The 20,829-nt window shown below is 42.9% G+C and overlaps 1 protein-coding gene across 1 annotated transcript in view; it reads left to right on the plus strand.

Annotated features, from left to right (window-relative positions):
• Nucleotides 1-20,460, plus strand: part of SLC44A4 (solute carrier family 44 member 4) — a 63,813-nt gene extending 43,353 nt beyond the window's left edge. Inside the window, exons 9-22 of the mRNA XM_033916870.1 lie at nucleotides 303-386; nucleotides 803-915; nucleotides 1,078-1,200; nucleotides 1,414-1,513; nucleotides 5,783-5,875; nucleotides 6,084-6,186; nucleotides 6,349-6,605; nucleotides 11,507-11,601; nucleotides 12,228-12,331; nucleotides 15,191-15,264; nucleotides 16,426-16,496; nucleotides 16,601-16,695; nucleotides 17,559-17,643; nucleotides 18,674-20,460. Of these exons, the coding sequence (XP_033772761.1) occupies nucleotides 303-386; nucleotides 803-915; nucleotides 1,078-1,200; nucleotides 1,414-1,513; nucleotides 5,783-5,875; nucleotides 6,084-6,186; nucleotides 6,349-6,605; nucleotides 11,507-11,601; nucleotides 12,228-12,331; nucleotides 15,191-15,264; nucleotides 16,426-16,496; nucleotides 16,601-16,695; nucleotides 17,559-17,643; nucleotides 18,674-18,777 (1,501 nt within the window). The 3' untranslated portion in view covers nucleotides 18,778-20,460. The remainder of the gene's footprint in view (nucleotides 1-302; nucleotides 387-802; nucleotides 916-1,077; nucleotides 1,201-1,413; nucleotides 1,514-5,782; nucleotides 5,876-6,083; nucleotides 6,187-6,348; nucleotides 6,606-11,506; nucleotides 11,602-12,227; nucleotides 12,332-15,190; nucleotides 15,265-16,425; nucleotides 16,497-16,600; nucleotides 16,696-17,558; nucleotides 17,644-18,673) is intronic.
• The last annotated feature ends 369 nt before the right edge of the window (nucleotides 20,461-20,829 follow it).

Genomic DNA, 20,829 nt, shown 5'->3' on the forward strand with positions numbered 1-20,829 from the left:
CTCCTGCCAATGCATCTCATTCCTTTCCTGCCACACCTTCTCCTATTCCAAGACTGATACCCCCCCTTCTACCTTCACTAGCACTCCACTCCTGAGAATCAGAATTTGGAGTTGATAGGATGTTTGTTCTTTCTTTGTTGCAGCCAACTTTGGTTTTCCACATGAGTTGTATATAAAATGTTTAAATAAATTAACACTGGTATCTATCATTAGAGATAGTATCACTGTTCATCTCTCTGCATGTCTAGCTGTCCATTTATTCACTGCAATCTGACACCAAACTCTTGCTATTTTCTCTCCAGTGCTATCGTGAAGTCTTTTGATTTTGAGAATATTGGAAAAAAGATTTTTCAAGATTTTGCTCTGTCTTGGTACTGGATTGCAATGTAAGTAATGCACCAGGTCCTGATGGTTACCTTTTAGGAATTGGAAAACCCATGTCTAAGTGATTCTGAGTGTCCTGGTGGTAGAAACAATATAGGAATCTTTCACTGGTGTTCCAAGTTAAGGGGAGGGAATAGTGTGATGGATTGATCTGATAACGTGTGGTCAAGAATTGAGACAGACCTGAAGAATATGGGAGATGGATCAGCTTTGATTTTCTCAATGTCACTGACTTATTAAACCTTTTATGAAGAATCTCACCCATTAGTAAAAGACTATTGCAGAGTTTTTCACTCCAGCATACCATGGCATATTGCCTGAATAGCTCTGGGGTCAGCTATGCAAAATTGGGAAGTACCGCTTACCTCGTGGTACTCAATCATGTCCAGTCTCTCTCTCTTTTCTCCTGTCTTACCAGAGCTCTTGGGATTGCCATGTTGGTGAGTCTGTTCTTCCTCATCCTCTTGCGATTCACAGCAGGGTTCCTCGTGTGGGTGCTTATCATCGGTGTGCTTGGTGTCCTTGCCTATGGTGAGATTAATATGGGGGGTGGAGGAGAAAGAGTCGAACTTCTCCATTCCATAAATGTATTTTATGCCAGAATTTCTCTCTTTAAATGAAGATACTGTAGAAATATTTGACTTATTAGATTTCCAAAAGCAAGGATGAATACTTTTCCTCTCTTCCAATCAGGAATCTACCACTGCTACAGGGAGTATGAAACCCTCAAAAAAGAGGGCGCATCTATAAAAAATATCCAGATCACCACCGACCTCACTGTCCTGACCCATGTCCAAGAGACCTGGTTGGCCTTCTGTAAGTCAATCTCTAGGACTGTACTGGGGATAACATAAACCGTATTGGTGAACTAGCGTTGGCTGTTGCCGACAGCCCTGATATGTGGAATTGTAGGAGTTGTATGTCTCAGTTAGAGGTGGATTGGGATTGTCCCACTGTTAGTTCTCTTCCTAGGGAGGTTTGCTGTTGTACTCAGTTGTATGTATTTCTCTTTCTCTCTGGTTTGACCAGTGATCATCCTCGCCGTGATTGAAGGGATACTTCTGCTCGCGCTACTTTTCCTTAGGAAGAGGATTGTCATTGCCATCGCCCTTATCAAGGAAGCGAGCAAGTAAGATGTCAATATCCACCATCGCTCAGTTCTCCAGGCATTTGGCAGGGCTGGTCTATGTTCTCTTTGTGGATGCTAGGGCTTGGCTGCCTCTCTGTCTCTTTTCTCCATTCCTCTGCTGGTCCAAGCCTCTATTCTCTCTATGGGATCTCTCTGCAGATACCAAGGCCAGCCTCTCCTCTCCTCCTTGCTGGTCTCTCTATTCTCTCTGTGGATGTCAGAGCTCGTCTCTCCTCTTACCGATGCCTTCTTTTCTCTTGACCTCTGTTTGGACCAATATGCTTTCTTCTGTACGGACCTGGGCTCTCAACTCTGCTTCTTTACAGTCCTGGTGTTCTTCACAGCTTCTTCTGTCTTCCTCAAATGTTGCTTCGGAGCTTCTCTGGTCTTGCATTTTTTTTTTTTAATTCTGGGCCCTGTGCATCTCCAGTGTCTTCCTCCATCCCCTTAGAACTTCTCTGATTTGGTTAAAAAAAAGCCCTAAAAACGATCTTAGGGATATTTGGAGCATTGAGATTAAGCATCAGATTTTAGCTTCTCAATGGCCACAGATTTGGTCTTGGAGGATGAGAGGTACAATGTCTGCGTCTATGAGACAAACATGGTTTTTTTAATTACATAGAGCATTTTGGACCCCAGTGAGATTGCAGAAGTTGAATAGTTCAAAGTCTAATAGATGCTGGCATTGTAATCTTGAAATAGGGGCTTTAGATCACCTTTTTGTTTTATTGTCCCTATATTTTAGCCTTTTGGAATTCCATCTGGGATCAAGTAAATTGTCTATTGGAAAAAAGATCGATAGCTATACAAAATGGAAATTATAAAACCTTTATTAAAATATGGAGGCCATTGACATCTTTCTGTGATGATTAAACACCAATTATTCTATTATAATGAATGAATAATAGGGAGAGGGAAGGGCTATTATTGTATTGTGTATGTTAATAATAAGGATGGGGAGGGGGGTGGGATGTTGGGTTTTATATATATAAAGTTGTTGTTATTCTGGATAGATTTGCAAGTGATGTTTTCAAAAGAATGTACGAATTTACTTTGTTCACTTGTTAAAAGTTTAAAAATGAATAAAGAATTAAAAAAAAAAAAAAAAAGAACTTCTTTTTTTTTTTTTTAAATATCTTTATTCGTTTTTACATTATGCAAACAAGTGTACAATAATTCAAGTCATACTATACATTCTTCACTTGAAACTCTACATTCATTTTATACCATAAACTATCTCCCCTCCCTCCCTTTCCATATATTACCCCTCATAATGTCATAAAACCCACCCATCCCTTCTCCCCCCTACATATATTTAATGGGGATAAATATAATTATTTATTTATTATAATACTCAATTAATGGTCTCCACACCTCTTTAAATTTCTTATAATAACCTCTCTTGATTGCCAATGTTTTTTCCATTTCATACACCTGACAAACCGAACTCCACCAGAAACAATAATTCAATCCTCTATAGTCTTTCCAGTTATGTGTTATATGTTGGATGGCAACTCCTGTTAAAATCATTAACAGTTTGTTATTATTCGATGAAATTTGACTTTTGGCCCTCATAGACATTCCAAACAAAACTGTGTCATATGATAGGGCCACAGGATTCTCTAACATACAATTTATTTGACCCCAGATCAATTTCCAAAAATTATTAATAAAAGGACAATAAAATAATAAATGATCTAGAGTTCCAGCCTCAAGATGACAATGCCAACATCTATTAGACTTAGAGTAATCCAATTTTTGTAAGCGAACAGGGGTCCAGAGTGCTCTATGCAACAGGAAAAACCATGTTTGCCTCATAGACGCAGACATTGTACATCTTATCCTCCAAGACCAAATACGTGGCCATTGAGATGCATTAATTTGATGCTTAATCTCAATGCTCCAAATATCTCTAAGTACAGTCCTTGGTTTTTTATTTAAATATCCAGATAATGTTTTATACCACTGTGCGGCCTGGTGACCCATAAAATCTGCCTGGAAGCATAAGAATTCTAGAGTAAAATGAGTATTTAAAGACTTCCATTCAGGGAACCCTGCCTGAATAGCCTGCTTCAATTGCAACCACTTATAACTTTGTTTTTTATTAAGTCCAAATTTATGTTGCAATTGTGAAAACTCCAGCAGCTTACCATCATTAATAACATCATCTAAAGTACGTATTCCTGCTTCAATCCAATCCTTCCAGACAATCATAAAACCGCCTATTTGTATCTTGGAGTTCAGCCATATATTTTGACAAGTAGATTTTTGAATAGTAATAGGAGTTAAGTTGTTTACATACTTTAATGTTGTCCATGTGTCCATTAATATCCTATTGGTTTTCCTTATTCTAGGCATTTTAATGCTAAGCAGATGACGAAGCCTGATAGGAGACATGAGCTGCCACTCCAACCATAACCAATCTGGAAGCTTCTCCATGAGTTCTGGGAGGACCCAATACATACCTTGGCGCAATATATAGGATTGATGAAACCTATAAAAATTTGGAAAATTTACCCCTCCCTCCTCAATTGGTTTTTGTAAAGTCACTAGAGCAATTCTTACAGCTTTACCCAGCCAAATAAATTTACTAAGAATATTATTTAACTTTTTGTAAAAAGACCCCTGAAAAAAAACTGGTATCATTCCCATTTGATAACAAACCACAGGCAATATCATCATTTTGACAGTTTGAACTCTTCCCCACCAAGATAAATGTAAAGGATTCCATTGCTCACATAACTCTGTTACTTTTTGCAATAAACTTTTTTCATTCATTATAATTGTCTCATCAAGCGTGTTTTTTATCCATATACCTAAGTATTTTATTCCTTCTTCTTTCCAAATAAAAGGTAATGAGTCAAATAATCCTTTTGTGCAATGCACATTTAAAGGAAGAACTTCTGATTTAGTCCAATTTATTTTATATCCTGAAAACTTTCCAAATCTTTCAATCAAAACCAATAAATTTGGAATGGTTGTTTCCGGATTCCTCAAATGAAGTAATATATCATCCGCATATGCAGAAACTTTATATTCTTTATCTTTATGCGGTATACCCTGTATCTCCTCCTCTTGTTGAATAGCTAATAATAAGGGTTCAAGCACTATATCAAAAAGTAAAGGAGACAAAGGACATCCCTGTCTAACTCCCCTTTGCAATTTAAAACAATCAGAAAAATTATTATTGATATATAATCTAGCAACAGGAGAGCTATACAGAGTTTTAATCATTTGTATAAATCCCGAACCAATACCAAACCACTCCATGGCCTGATACATAAATGTCCATTCCACACGATCAAAAGCTTTCTCTGCATCTAGAGACACAGAAAAAGCCGGATCTCCAATTTCTTTTGTTAAATATAACATTTGCAATGCCAATCTGGTGTTATTAGAAGAGTGTCTCTGAGCAACAAACCCTGTTTGATGCATACCAACTATGTGAGGAAGAGCTTTTGCCAAACGTGTAGCCAAAAGTTTGGCTAATAATTTACCATCTACATTTATCAATGAAATAGGCCTGTAATTTGAAACCAACATGGGATCTTTATTTGGCTTCGGCAAAACAATAGTTAATGATTCTGCCATAGTGCCTGATATACAACCTTTCTTTAGTTGATTCTGATATAAATTTAATAAATGAGGTAAAAGAGTATTTTGAAATGCTTTATAAAACTCTACCGTAAAACCATCACCACCTGGAGCGGTCCCTACTCTAAGAGATTTCAATGCTGTTTGTAATTCTTGTAAAGATATTGGATTTTCCAAACTTCTTTTTATATGATCAGGAATCTTCGGACCTTCAATATTATTTAAAAACACTATACCATCTTTTTCTTTATTTAAAAAAGAACTTCTCTGCCTCCCTCGTCGGAACTGCCTGGATTCCAAAAACCGATGACTGTAGACTAAAAGAGCTTTAGGAATTCCAGGGAACTTGGGCAGGCTTCCTGAGGGGATGGAAGAAGTTGCGGCAAGATTCCTGCGGGAGCGTAGTCAAAAAAACCTTTGGTGACTCCAGAATGAGTCTTGGCAGCCAGAACACCAAACTGAGGCTTAGTAAATACCGCCCATAAAAGCACGGGAGGTTGTTGGGGTTGGGAGGAAACAAGAGGGCCATGAGCAAGTAAATAATAGTGTTGACTCCTATGGGTGGGGATGGAGGAGATTAATTGTGAGGATGGAATGGATCTTAGTAGGTATGGGTTAGATTCCACTGGGGATGGGTGACATTTTTGTCTCACTCAGTCTTGTTTCCTTCCACAGAGCCATTGGGCACATCATGTCATCCCTTTTCTACCCCATCATCACCTTTGTGCTGTTGGTCATCTGTGTGGCCTATTGGGGCATGACGGCACTGTATCCTTCAAAGTGGAGCTTCTTGGGGGGGAGGCAGGGACAGATCAGTGTATTGAGAAGAAGATGTGGCCTAGTGGTCAGAGCTTGACTTCTCAATCCAGGCCTCCAGGACACAGCCCAACTGCTAAAATGAATATGCATGAGGGAAATTTGCATGCGCTCACTAGCACTCCTCCTGTGACTGAAATCCTTAACCTGGTAATCTCAGTTACCTGGCTACATCTGGGATACCCCTGTTTCGACTCACTACCCTCAATAGCAGTGCGCCCAACTGCAGCGACATCGATGGGAACCAGACCTGTGACCCAATAGTGAGTATCTTATCATGGGGTTCTCTGAATTTTCTGGGCACCTCGTGTCCCTCCCCTCAATTCCTCAGTGCCTGTGTCAGTTAATACAGTTGCCTTTTCTTCCACCTCCCCCTGCCCCATTTTCTCGTAATCAAATGGCTCTTCCTCTCGTTCCTCCCACAGACATTCAATTTTGAAGCCTATGCCTGCAAGGAAGTCAGGTGTATGTTCTACAAATACAACACCGAAGGCCTGTATCAGCGCAACCTCTTCAATCTTCAGATCTACAACGTTTTTGGCTTCCTCTGGTGCATTAACTTTGTCATTGCTCTGGGTCAGTGCGTGCTGGCGGGGGCGTTTGCTTCCTATTATTGGGCCTTCAACAAGCCTAAAGACATCCCCTACTTCCCTGTGGCTGGAGCCTTCATGAGGACTCTTAGGTGAGACTCTTAATGACACCCTGATGTCTAGAATGCCTAGGGCAGCTTCATTACATTACATTACATTAGTGAGCAGTAGTGGCTTGTGGCCAGTAGGGGGTGATGTCTATGGAACGGTAATGGAATGGATGTCAGGACATGATGGTGCAGTATTTTTGTGGAATTTTTCTACAAAAAGGCCTGTTTATTGTATGATTCTGGGTAACTAGTTAGATACAAGCATATGTGTTAGTTAAGGCCACGCCCAATAGAAGCGTACAAAAAACTGGTGAATAAAAATCTGAATATGGATGTAGCCAAGGCCAGAAAAACACACTACAGATTAATATTAAGGGAAAGCATAATAATATTCTTTTTATGTACTTTGCTATTAGGCTAGATCATAAAGGAAATCAGGATATACATGGACTCCATTTTGTTCTCTGTCTTTCTATATCTTCTCTTTTTGGACTCCATTTGACTTTCTGTCCATTTGGAGTCCATTTGGACTCCAGTGACTTTCTGTCTCTGTCAAGTCTTTGTTCAGGTTTCCCGCTCCTAGCATTGTGGTTCTAATTGATACCAGATGTGCCTTAGGCTGGCTAGAAAAAGTATATTAGATTACGTATCCTAAACTAAGATATAACATGTATTAAATATGAATGAAAATACATGGTCTGAATGGATGTGGGGCCCCAAGCAAGTGCTGAATGGATGGATGAAAGAATCTATATTTAAAATGAAATGGTTTATAAAAAAGAACACTAAAGAAAAGATCCTGAACACAGCATCTGGAAATGGTTAAGTTAGAATCAGAGATCTGTAGCAGTCCGCTCAGGGAGAGGGGGAGACAGTCCCTCCTTTCCTCTAAGGTTGACCAATTTTCAGCACTGTTTGTAGGTGTAACATGAAACTTAGTTGTTCAAAGCAGGCTTAGAACATTTCAGCACCCTTTTAACAAATACAGATTCTCTAGAATATTGGATATGTTATAAAATGTTAATGTATATTCAGAAATGAATGTAAACAAAACAAATGTAATTTCTGAAACTTTTAAACGTAGAGGAATTTTCTTTGTCTAACTTTAAACACCACCTCTGTTAATTTTGATTGGCTGACAGCCAATGATGTCACACTGAGCCAAAGGTATATAATGGGGTGCTTCGAAGTATAGAGCTGAGCTCGTTATCAGAAGGCCAGCATTTTGACAACTATAACGACCTCCCACTAACGCAACTATGCTTTATTCTTTTGAGTTTCATGATTGAAAAATAAAAACAATAAATACATAATTATTATATTTTGGTAAAACCTTGCGTTCGCGTCATTTTCCATGTTTTTTTGTTATTTTTCACACCTTTGAGTGAAAGCTAGCAGCTTAATTGACAACTGCAGCTTTATGAGTGCGCAGGTGTCCAATGCCCATGCTCAATTAGTGATTTCTATTCTGCCAAACCTTGCGGTTCAAGGCGGATTACATAAAAGTTTTCAGAAATTACATAAAAGTTTACAGGAATAGCATAAGAGATGTCGTAAGAGTTACATTTGAATTACCAAAGAATGTCGAGATCTTAAGGTGATAAATGTTTGGGTAATAAGAATTACCAGAGAGTTGTCGAGATCTAAGGTGGTATGTGTTGGGTAAATAGAGGCATTTAGCATTAGTTGGGTAGTTGGGGGCATATTGGAATATATTAAGGGTATAGAGTGGGTAGGTGGGGTTTGGGTAGGAACTGGTCGTGTTAAATAGGTTTTATGTATTTTTTGAAGAGTAGGGTTTTAGTATCTTTCTTGAAGCTTTTGTAGTCTGTGGTCGATGATAACAGGGGGTGACAGAGGACAGTCACCTGTCCCCTTTTGTACTTAAACAAATATAGTAACTCTACCTTCTCAGTATCTTTTAAAACCTTTAGATTGTTGCCAGCAGTGGGCATCAACACATTCCCCCTGTTCGTGCTGTCCCGAGCCTTCCCTCTTGACGCAACTGGATCAGGAAGTTGTGTCTTGAAGAAGGCGCGGAGCTAACGTAAGCAAGGGAAATTAATTGCTGCTGAGTGCAGGTGAAGAACTAAAGGGTTTAAAGATGGGGCGGGGGTGGAGTTAAGTGACCCCCGATCACCTGTGGGGGAGGGAGAAATTCCAGGCAGGGTGTCCTGGCTATGCCCCTGATGTAGGCACAAATGTGCTTAACCCTTACGTAACTTATATGTTAAGGGCATTAACAGGCAAATTCTATAAATGGCGCTCAGATAGGCGTGGAATTCGTTCTACAGGTATAGCATAGGGCCAAACCCTGGACTAATTTCTATGCGCTGGCTGCCTATCCAAAAACGATGCGCTTTTAAAGCCTCGATGTTAGCCTTCAAGACTTTCCACAAGATGACACCAAACGACATCGCATCAAAACTACAAATTTATGTCCCCAACCGATCGCTGAGATCCCAAACAGAAAAACGGCAGATCCTGCCACCTTGGCTGTTCACTCAAGTCTGAAACAGCCAGAAGACGCTCTTATTCTCATTACTTCTCTAAATTATGGCACACCATCCCCCCCCCCCCATCCATTAGATCGCTAGACAGTCTTTGGAACTTCAGAAAAGCCGTGAAAACCTTCCTCTTTACAAACCCAGCTCCTTAACGATTCACGCCCACATCCCTGACGGATGGACCGCAAAGCCACCACCAAATACACCAATCGGAATCTCACTAAAACTCGCTTGCCACCGCAGATATGCCCATAATTAGTACCACATTCTCAAACAAAGGTGCACCCACCTGCTAAGAAAAGCTGGGGCTCTTCTCTCTGGAAAAGAGGAGGCTCAGGGGAGATATGATAGAGACCTTCAAGATCATGAGGGGCATAGAGAGGGTGGATAGGGACAGATTCTTCAGGCTGAAGGGGTCAACAGGCACGAGGGGGCATTCGGAGAAACTGAAGGGAGATAGGTTCAGAACAAATGCAAGGAAGTTTTTTTTCACCCAAAGGGTCGTGGACACTTGGAATGCGCTACCAGAGGAAGTGATCAGGCAGAGTACGGTACAAGGGTTCAAACAGGGATTGGACGGATTCCTGAGGGATAGGGGGATCGTGGGATACTGAGAGAGGTTCTGGGATGTAACACAGGTATAGAAAGCTAACCAGGAAATAAGTATAGAAATCCAACCAGGTCGTGCATGTGCAAGACCGGAGGGTTAGGACTTCGATGGGAAGATAGGACTCAATGGGAAACCAAGGTGGCAAGGGGGCCCCTTCTGGTGACTCAGACAGGCCGTGACCTGTTCGGGCCGCCGCGGGAGCGGACTGCTGGGCGGGATGGACCTATGGTCTGACCCGGCGGAGGCACTGCTTATGTTCTTATGTTCTTATGTTACCTCCCTGTCCACTAAGTCTATATTTTAAGGCTGTATGTTATGTCCACAGTGTAAATACTGAAATCTAAACCCCTTTGTCTATACTGTAAATGCTGTAAACTCTGAATTTCTCACTAAAGTATGTCCAACCCATACTATGAATATACTCTTGTAACCCATTCTGGGCTCCTTTGGGAGATCAGACTAAATAAATGACTAAATAAAAAAAATTAATTAAATAACATAATTAGCTCTTTGGCAGTTGCGTATAACAGACTTCTGCCCCTGTTCTCTACATACTGCGTCTAATTTTCTTGCATGCAGATGGAAAGGGAGGGGGTGTTACATGGGCACATCAGGGACATCTGAGTATTGTGCATGGTTTATAGAATAGTTGCATAAGAACATAAGCAGTGCCTCTGCCGGGTCAGAACAGAGGTCCATCATGCCCACAGTCCGCTCACGCGGCAGCCCATCAGGTCCAGGACCTGTATAGTAATCCTCTATCTATACCCTTCTATCTCCTTTTCCTTCAGGAAATCATCCAATCCCTTCTTGAACCCCAAAACCGTACTCTGTCCTATCACGCCCTCTGGGAGCGCATTCCAGGCATCCACCACCCTTTGGGTGAAGAAGAACTTCCTAGCATTGGTTCTGAATCTGTCGCCTCTTAGTTTTTCCGAATGCCCTCTCGTTCCCGTAGCTTTCGAAAGTTTGAAGAATCTGTCCCTCTCCACTTTCTCTATGCCCTTCATGATCTTGTAAGTCTCTATCATGTCCCCTCTAAGCCTCCACTTCTCCAGGGAAAAGAGCCCCAGTTTCTCCAATCTTTCAGCGTATGAAAGGTGTTCCATACTCTTTATCAAGCGTGTCGCTCTCTTCTGAACCCTCTCGAGTATCGCCATATCCTTCTTTAGGTACGGCGACCAATACTGGACGCAGTACTCCAGATGCGGGCGCACCATCACCTGATACAACGGCAGGATAACTTCTTTCGTTCTGGTTGTAATCCCCTTCTTGATTATACCTAGCATTCTATTCGCTTTCTTAGCGGCCGCTGCGCACTGCGCCGACGGCTTCATTGTCTTGTCCACCATTACCCCCAAGTCCCTTTCTTGGGTACTCTCACTCAATGACAGCCCTCCCATCGTGTAGCTGTACCTCGGGTTTCTGTTTCCTACGTGCAAGACTTTACATTTCTCTACATGCCTCAATGTGGCGCTCGGCTGTTTGCATTCGCCATAGACGCGGCATAAATGGTCAAGCGTAAAGTTTGGCACATCGCTGTGGACTTAGGCGGATTTGGTGCGCAGTTTTACCATTATAGAATACTTTGGTGACCTACATAGAATTTACTCCTATGTGCGCACTCCGCCTCTTGGAAATATGCGCCATGCGAGAAAAGCACAAATTTTTACATTGCACTCAGCAGTTATGCCAGTATTCTAAACATTTATGTGTGTGCTGTTGGTGTAAATTTCAGCGCTGTTTGTAGATAATTGGCCCGCTTAATCCACGCGTCGTTTGCGAGACCACATCTCAACATCCCATTGCTCTCCTCTCTCTGGCAGGTATCATACGGGTTCGTTGGCCTTCGGTTCCCTCATCCTCACCATTGTCCAGATGATTCGCATTGCACTGGAGTATTTGGATCACAAGCTGAAAGGTGAGTTCCCGCCGGGGCAGGGCGAAGGCGTAGGCCGGTGCGTCGCAAACTTCTTCTGCCACAGCACCGCGTCTACAGAACCTCTGAGCATACGTGGATGCCAACCAGTGCGAGACGTAATCACGTCAACGTCCGCACATGCACGGAAGCCCTCCAGATGCGGCCCTGAGCTTGGGGGTGGGGGGTGGGGGCGGCGCTTCCAAAACCCGGACAAGCTTCTGGGTTTTGGAAATCCCTTCATCGCTGGGAGTAGGGGGCAGAGAGGAGGCCAGCATAACAGGTTCCTTTCTCACTGAGGCACGCCGCGGAATCTCGCCACGGCACACTATAGGTAAACGAGGCACATGCCTAGGTTCTGCCTCCCCCCCCCTCCCCCCTAAACAGGGCTAGCTCAAGGGATCGTGGTGCCTTGATCCATCTTTCTTTGGCATGCCATCCCCTGTTTTTTGGCTAGGGGATGGCAGAGCATGAGTTGATCCCAGAGGAGTGAGACCCAAAGCAAAGTCACCACCATAAGCGCAGAGGGTGAATGGCGGACCGTGTCGCTGGCGGCAGGGAGTGAGGGTGGGTGGGAAGAGTGGGCGGGTACTCATCAACTCTCCATTGCCCTGCCCCCCCTCCCTCAGATTCTCACAACGCCGCTGCCCGCTTTCTACTCTGCTGTCTGAAGTGCTGCTTCTGGTGTCTGGAGAAATTCATCAAATTCCTCAATCGCAATGCTTATATCATGGTGAGTAGTCTTTGGGGGGGGTGTGGGGGGGGGGAATGATCAGAGCTGGGGAATGGAGCGTCCCTTGCAGGTTGATGATGGGCGAGTGGGATTAACATTGGTGTCCACCACTAGAGAAATTTGTCCCTATTCTCGCGGGGTCTATCTCCATCTCCGTCTCATCCCCGCGAGTGATGGGATGGGGGATAGATCCTGCGGGGGGACGGATTTGTCCCCGTGTCATTCTCTATCCTCAACCACCTTTGCCAGTGACGAGTTTATTTACGGTAGTAGGGTTTTTATGGTATTTATTTTATGATCGTTAAAAACACAAGTACAAGCAGGATTAGTCAATTCTTCTATTTGTATCAAATGTGAGAAGGATTCCAATACTTTGTCTCATGCGTTTTGGAAATGTCATCTGGTCAAATCTTTCTGGTCTGCCATCCTATTATTTTTGGGGTCATTATGGAATTGTCAATTGGTTGAATCTCCAAAAGGGGTGTTGTTTGGTAAGGCAGCAGCTTGTGGGGTTTTTGGACATGAAAGATGTATTCTTTTTTCAAAAAGCATGTATGATTGGTCATAAATGCATATTACAATATTGGTTACAAAAAGATCCTCCAAATTATTGGCATTGGAGGAATCAATTCCATCGTTTCATTTTATTTGAGGTTTTTGAGGTTCGTAAATTTCCTAAAAGAACACGATTATTTTTAAAAATCTGGGATCCTTATATACAAAAATTATCCTCGAAAGCTAGAAGTATGATTCTTAATACTTTATATTAGATTTAAATAAATGTGGTTTGTTTTTTTGTTTTGTTTTTTATTTATTTTTTATTTAAATATTTTTGTTTATTTGGTGTTTTGTGTCGCCTTTCATTCTGGGGTAGGGAGGGAAATTGGAATGATTTTAATATATATGTATGGAGTGGGGAGGGGGGATATAGGGGAAAAGTGGTTTAGATATATTAAAATATATTTTGGAGGAATGATAAAATGTTTATGCAAATGTTTTATTGTGAATTTGATTGTAAAGAATGTCTTTTTGTATCATATTGTTATATATTTGTTTGATTCCTTCAATAAAATGTTATAACATAAAAAAAAACATATGTTTGATAACTATGTATAATCTAGATAAGTTAATTTCTTACTGTTACATTTTTATATATAATGTACTGTGTTTGGTGGGGTAAATTTGCTGTGTTTTTACATTTCTTACTTCTTATTGTAAGCCGCACTGAACTGTGAGGTATTGCGGTCTACAGTACTCTCCCCGCAAATTCACGGTTCGCGAATCGCGGACTCAGTCTTTCCTGGTATTTTCCGACCCACCTCTTCCGGGAACTCAAGTCAGGCTGCACCAATCAGGAGCTGCTTTGACACGCCACATAGCCTGATTGGTGTGGCCTGCTTTAGTTCCTGGAAGAGGCGGGTCGGAAATGACTAAGAAGGATCCCGCACCCGATTTTAAGCACCCACCGCCGCCCCCCAGCTTCCCTCTCCTGCCTCCGATCCGCTCCTAAACCGCATTCGTGTTTTTTTAAAAATTTGCTGGCACTCCCTGCGAATTTTGGGGGAGTACTTTATAAATAAATGTATTTTTCTTATCATTATTATTACAATTGCTTCTACAGCCGATCGCATATCATTTTGTCTTTCACTTTCACGAGCACTGAGCGATAGGACACAGGGCTACCGTGTTTCCCCGATGATAAGGCAGGGCCATCAAATAAGACAGCCCCCCCTTTTTAGAAAAAATTGTAAAATAAGGCACACCCCCCCCCGCAAATAAGCCACCCACCGATACCTGCGCTTACCCGAATCGGGTGGTACGGTGGGTGACTCCGTGTGGTCCCTCCGTCTACCGCGGGGGTCGGCAACCCGCGGCTCCAGAGCCGCATGCGGCTCTTTTCCACCTTTGTCGTGGCTCCGGTAGTGTGTCACGCAGGCATGCAACTTACAAGTCTGGCGTCGCGGCGGGAAATAGCCATGCTGAGCAGTGAGCTCAGCACGTACACAGATACAGAGATACAGAGGGAACATGAAAGGGTAAATAAGGCATCCCCCCGAAAATAAGCCCTAGAGCATATTTTGGCCTTCCAAAAAAAATAAGACAGTATCTTACCATCGGGGAAACACGATAGTAGCATTGCCATTAGTCAGACCAGGCATCCACATAGAGAGGCAGAATTTTTGTGGGGGAGGGCACAGCTTTCGCCTGATAGGAGAGTAGTGTTTTAATGCTGCTCTCGCTGCTGCACAGGCCTACAATCAGGCATTGCTACGATCTGCCCCCTCTGGAGGAGGCTGTGCTTGAGTGTAGGTCTGTCCTGGAACACCCTACACCAGTGGTTCCCAAACCTGTCCTGGGGGACCCCCAGCTGGTCAGGTTTTCAGGACATCCCTAATGAATATGCATGAGAGAGATTTGCATACCTGTCACTTCCATTATATGCAAATCTCTCTCATGCATATTCATTAGGGATATCTTGAAAACCTGACTGGCTGGGGGTCCCCCAGGACAGGTTTGGGAACCACTGCCCTACACTATGCTGTGCAGATACAGGTTGGAGGGGGAGTGCGGTAGTGGTGGCAGGCCTAAGAGGATGGAGGGAAGAGGGGGGAGATGCTAGACACCTTGGGGGGGGGAAAGGAATAAAGAAAAGAGAAGGCAAGGAGAAATGAAATTCCAGAGAAGGGGGAGGGGAGGGAAGGGGAGTTGCTGGTCTGTGGGGAAGTGGGGCCTTTGGTTACTCCCTGGAGTGATGCACGTAAATGAAGGTTCGCCAAGGGCGTCGAGTCCCCTTGGATCCGCCCTGGGTTGTCATGCAGCAAAGCAATTCTCTCCCGCCTTTTCCCTTTTCCACTTCAGATCGCCATATACGGGAAGAACTTCTGCACGTCGGCCAAGAATGCCTTCTCGCTGCTGATGAGAAACATTCTCAGGTATGATGACCCTCCAAAAAAATACAAAAAAATCCCCGCACAGTCTTCCCCGGCCACATTACCCACAGCTGCTATGCTGACCGCCAAACCCATGGCTGGTACCAAGCAGATGAGCCGTCAGCTCCAAGCACAGGACAGCAGAGGCAGGATCCATACAGGACCGGGCCTGGCAATGGATTTGGGCCGAACGCCACAATCTCCTTTAAGAACATATGCATTACACTTGGTCAAACAATGATCCCTGAAATCCAGCATAAAAACGATTATTTCTTGTGATAATTGCCGTTTCTGACTGTGCCCAATGAGGGTAGTTTTGAAGCAGAAATATTGGAAGAGGTAGGGTACTAGGCAGGTGGCATCAGCATGCCTCTGTCCACTGTTAAATACCACAAGGCCACTTCTTGGTGTCACCAGAGGGGGGAGACATTTCCAGTATTGGCTGCGTCACTTATGAAGAATCCTTCTTCCCCCCACTCCCCTTTCCTGAGTACTCTGGTTACTATTTAGCTTGGCAATGGTCCTGCTTAGATATACTGGCCAGATTCCAAGAGCAAAATCCACTCCGTGTCGCTCGCTGCCAAATTAAGATTTGAGATGCCCAAGTGTATATAAATAATCATCATCCAAATTTAGGGTTATCATTTGACACCAGAAAAAGGAGGATGGATCGAGACATCTGGGTTTTTACTACCATTGCTTTCAATGAAAGTAAAACCCACATTGCTTTCAATGAAAGTAAAACCCACATTGCTATCATTGAAAGAGTGCTTTTTTTTTTTTTTTTTGGGGGGGGGGGGATTAGAACATAAGAATGGGTCAGATTGATGGTATAGCTATCCCAGTATCCTACTTCCAGCAGTGGCCAACCAAGATCACAAGTTCTCGTACATGGCAGAATCCCAAAGAGTAACAAAATTACAGACAGAATCCCAAAGAGTAGCACGATTCCATGCTACCAATCTTAGGACTAGCAGTGGCATCTCTCAGTAGCAAACTATGGACTTTTCCTCCAGGAACTTGTCCGAACCTTTTTTTTTTTAAACCCAGACATGCTAACTGCTGTAACCACATCCCCCGGCAGCTTAACTATTCTTTGAATGAAAACATATATTTTGTTTTTTAATGTAGGCTATTTGTTTTTTCTCCTCCTCTCGCCTACAGGGTGGTGATTCTGGATAAAGTGACAGACCTTCTCATTTTCTTCGGGAAGCTGCTGGTGGTTGGAGGTGTGGGTGAGTATGACAAGCTGCCGTGCCGTGTGGGTAGAAACCCTCCCAAACCTCCTTGTAACTTTAGATGATCTTGTCTTCTCTCCTCGCTTTCTCCCTCTCCGCAGGCGTCCTCGCCTTCTTCTTCTTCAGTGGAAGGATCCCAATCGATGACGACAGGTTCAAGAACCCCACCCTCAATTACTACTGGATTCCGATTCTGGTATGCCTAGGCTTCCATTCAGTATGTCAGATGTTCACTAGAGGCTCATCTTGCCAAAGTGTAGGTTGGGCTGTGTTCGTTTCTGACAAATGAGTCCTCTTCCAAGAATTTGAGATCTTCTAGAGAGGGCTTCTCACCCTGAACTCACATCTTACAGTCCCAGATATCAGTCTCCAACATGCAGTAAAATGACTATATAGCCAGAGTGAAATCAGTTACTTTAGCGGAGTTTAAATTTTTTTTTTTTTTTTTTTTTTTATAATTTCCTAAAAGAGAAGTCCATAGGCCATTATTGAGATGGACTTAGGGAAATCCACTGCTTATTCCTAGGACAATCAGCATTAAATCTATTTTATCACTTGGGATCTAGCTAGGTTCTTGGGACTTGGGTTGGCCACTGTTGGAAACAGGATACTGGGCTTGATGAACCTTTGGTCTGTCTCAGTATGGAAAATCTTATGTTCTTATGTGACCCAAGTCTAGGACAATCAAGCCATTGTGACCTCATTGATGAGGTTGGATCTTAGACATTGGTGGAATGAGGCATTATGACATCACAATCTCAACTCTGGAATGTTGCTACTCTTTGGGTTTCTGCCAGGTACTTAGGACCTGGGTTGACCTCTGTTGGAAACCTTTGGTCTGTCTCAGTATGGAAAATCTTAACTCCCAGTAAGGCAAATCTTAACTGCTGGAGACAGTCCAGGATTCACCACCTTACCCAGAGCAAGGTTGTGTACCCCGCCAAGTACCTTCTGTTGCATGCCCGACAGAAACGTGCTCTACTGTTCCCTGCGCTCTCGTTGGCATGCCCCAGACATGAGTGACGGTGCCTCACTGTGCATTTCTTTATGTCCTTTCAGACCGTCGTCGTTGGATCCTACATGATCGCTCAGGGATTCTTCAGTGTTTACAACATGTGTGTGGATACCCTCTTTCTCTGCTTCTGTAAGTATCGCTGAGAGAAGGGGGGTAACCTCTGGTTTCTGAATATGTGATTGGTCTATGTTCATTTACCCCATTGCCCACATGTTTCATGGGATACGGTCTTTCCTTCCTTCCCCTCTCCTACTAGTCCTGTAGCCCAGCATTAAGCATGTGCATTGTAGAGGGTGGTGGATGCCTGGAATGCGCTCCCGAGAGAGGTGGTGGAGAGTAAAACGGTGACTGAGTTCAAAGAAGCGTGGGATGAACACAGAAGATTTAGAATCAGAAAATAATATTAAAGATTGAACTAGGCCAGTTACTGGGCAGACTTGTACGGTCTGTGTCTGTATATGGCCGTTTGGAGGAGGATGGGCAGGGGAGGGCTTCAATGGCTGGGAGGGTGTAGATGGGCTGGAGTAAGTCTTAACAGAGATTTCGGCAGTTGGAACCCAAGCACAGTACAGGGTAAAGCTTTGGATTCTTGCCCAGAAATAGCTAAGAAGAAAAAAAAATAATAAAAAAAAAATTTTAATTGAATCAGGTTGGGCAGACTGGATGGACCATTCGGGTCTTTATCTGCCGTCATCTACTATGTTACTATGTCACATGGTTTGATAGCATGCCTTTAAAAATTTAGTGCGTGCTAAATCAGTTTAAAATGTGTGGGTGGGTGGGGAGGGAATAAATGTATGCATTTACGATGACAATAGAAAGAAATTCAAGTGATGTGTAAAAGTTTTAAATGATGTAATATTGTGTACTTGTTGTAAGATGAAAAAATGAATAAAAAATTTGGAAGGAAAATGTGTTAACCTACAAATGAACACACATTAAAAGGTTTTCTAATGTGTGTTTAAAAAAAAAAATCATGCAATGAACTGAAAAACCTCTCCAAAAATCAGGGACAAAAGTCAAAGTAAAACAGCCCTAAATATTTTGAACCTGTGCCCAAGACCTGGGCAGGGTCACCCTGCTTGCGCTCACCACTATCTTCCACAGTTTTTGGACTATGCTTAATCTACCTTTTTTTTTCAAATTCTTTTTCCCGCAGTGGAGGACCTGGAGCGGAATGATGGATCGGAGCAGAAGCCCTATTACATGCCCAAATCCCTTATGTCCATCCTTAGCAAGAAGAACAAAACACCAAAATCATAGGATGAAAACCAGCTTCCAGAGAACCTACCTCACTTCCTGCTGCAACCCACCTCATTTCCTGTGTGTATTCCAGTTAATTTCTCCTCCTCCTCATCATCATCATAATTTCCAGTCTCTTTGTTTACTCCAGTTCTTCCTAACATATTTCCTGTTAAGGTCCACCATCATTTCCTGTTTATTGGGTGATGGTTAGAAGCCTCATGTTCAAATTGGCCCCTCTTAGGCCTAGATTCACTAAACTAACCTTTGATGGGTGATCCATGGCTGAGTCTTCCCAGGCAACCGATTCACTACAAGCCCCATGCAAATGAATGCGATCCTAGGCATACTCCATAGCAACCCCCCCATGCTCTCCACACAAGCGAGGTCAAAACAAGGGGTTGGGAGACTGCAGCCAGAGCTATATGGAACAGAACATGCTTTTAAGCCGAGGGTTAAAACCATGGGCTCGCACTGCAGGGAAGGGCGGCAGAGAGCAGGAGAGTCGGCAGAGATGTGTTTAAAATGTTTTATTTTGTTGGTTTTTAGTTTTGATTCTGGGATTTCAGGGCAGCAGAGAGCAAGACAGCAAGGACATGAGAAACTGGGCCTCAACAGTCGCTTCTTTGTGGATCGGCCAGCCCACTGGGTGTTCCTTCTTCTGTTTAGTGAATAGTTGCCTTCCTCCTCTGCATGCCATTTCCCCTCATTTGCATGGGCGGATCGGATCGGGCGGGAGGCTGATCGGCCAGGAGGTTAGTGAATCAGGTCGAGGTCGGGAAACGCTCGCAAACTGGTCGGGATACGATCGGTGAGCTTAGTGTTCTAGTTACTGTAGGCCTGATTTCTGTAGTAAGTTGGTTAGTGCTAGACCGGTGAAATAGGAATTTGAGATCATAAGCAGTGTGAACCAAATTTGTCTTTGGTGTATACAGAGTATAGAAGTTACAAGTAAGACCACATTTTGACACTGCCCTCCGGGCAAGATCGTATTCTTTGTTGCCTTTTTGAGGTGACAGAATCGGTTTCACACTAAAGTGGCCTCCAGTATATTAACAGCTCTGCCAATTTGTGTTTTTTTCCTGAGGACTGACTGACCCCCCTAGGCAGTAACTTCTCTCCCACAACCTCCTTTCCATGTACCCCTAAACCCTTAGTAATTTTCTTGTCTTCTTGATGCACTTTAGAGAAACTTTCACCTAATCACAATGTCATGAGGGAGCTGCAATCTGCCTCGCTTCCTTGTCTAAATCCTACACTTCTTTTTAATTTAAAAAAAATATTAAGAGAAGAATAGACCCTTTCCTCTTTATTTTCAATTGTGCAATTATATGAGCCATTGCTGATCTATTTCTTCCCACCCAACTCCTGTGCAAAAGCTTCTCATACTGTGATATTTTGGGGAGTCCAGGGGAAGCAGAATAATCCTGCTGGATATTTAGGCCTGTGGCCTTTCTGTTTCATATTCTTAAGGCTGACATGAAGTAATTAATTAAGCCTTGATTAAAATGAAACCAGAAATATGACGGACTTTACCAAATAATACAAGACCTCCCTGAGAACTAACTGACTGAGGCTAGATGCTGGCAGATAGAACTTGGCAGCCATCTTGAATTTTGATCAGAGTATTTTATCCAAATTCAAAATGGCAGTCAACCATGGCTTGGTGATGATATTCTAGCTGGTTATTTTGTTGGCTTTTTTTTTTAATCTCAGCCCCTACCCCCTGCCATGTCATGTTAATTTTCATTCATCATGTCCTCCCCCCCTCTCACATCTTCCAGGTCTTGAAGCACTCAATTCCCCCAGTGGAGAAAAATATCCTGTACATAATGTTTTTATTATCTACAAATGTTTTGTTTATATTTTTTAAAAAGATAAAGATAATTAATGAGGCAGGCGTGATGTCATCTGCAGAGATTTTTTAAGCAAAGGCTACCATGAGCTCTGCACCATTGCTGTGAAGGAGCAGATGTACAGAGCAGCCTTAGAGATGGGTACAGTATATAGTGTGAATTAAATTTTCCTAAGTTAGTCCCCGAGACCATGCCTGCACCAGTGAGGCAGTGAGCT

The sequence above is a fragment of the Geotrypetes seraphini genome, chromosome 12, assembly GCF_902459505.1.
Source record: "Geotrypetes seraphini chromosome 12, aGeoSer1.1, whole genome shotgun sequence".
Classification (NCBI taxonomy): Eukaryota; Metazoa; Chordata; class Amphibia; order Gymnophiona; family Dermophiidae; genus Geotrypetes; species Geotrypetes seraphini.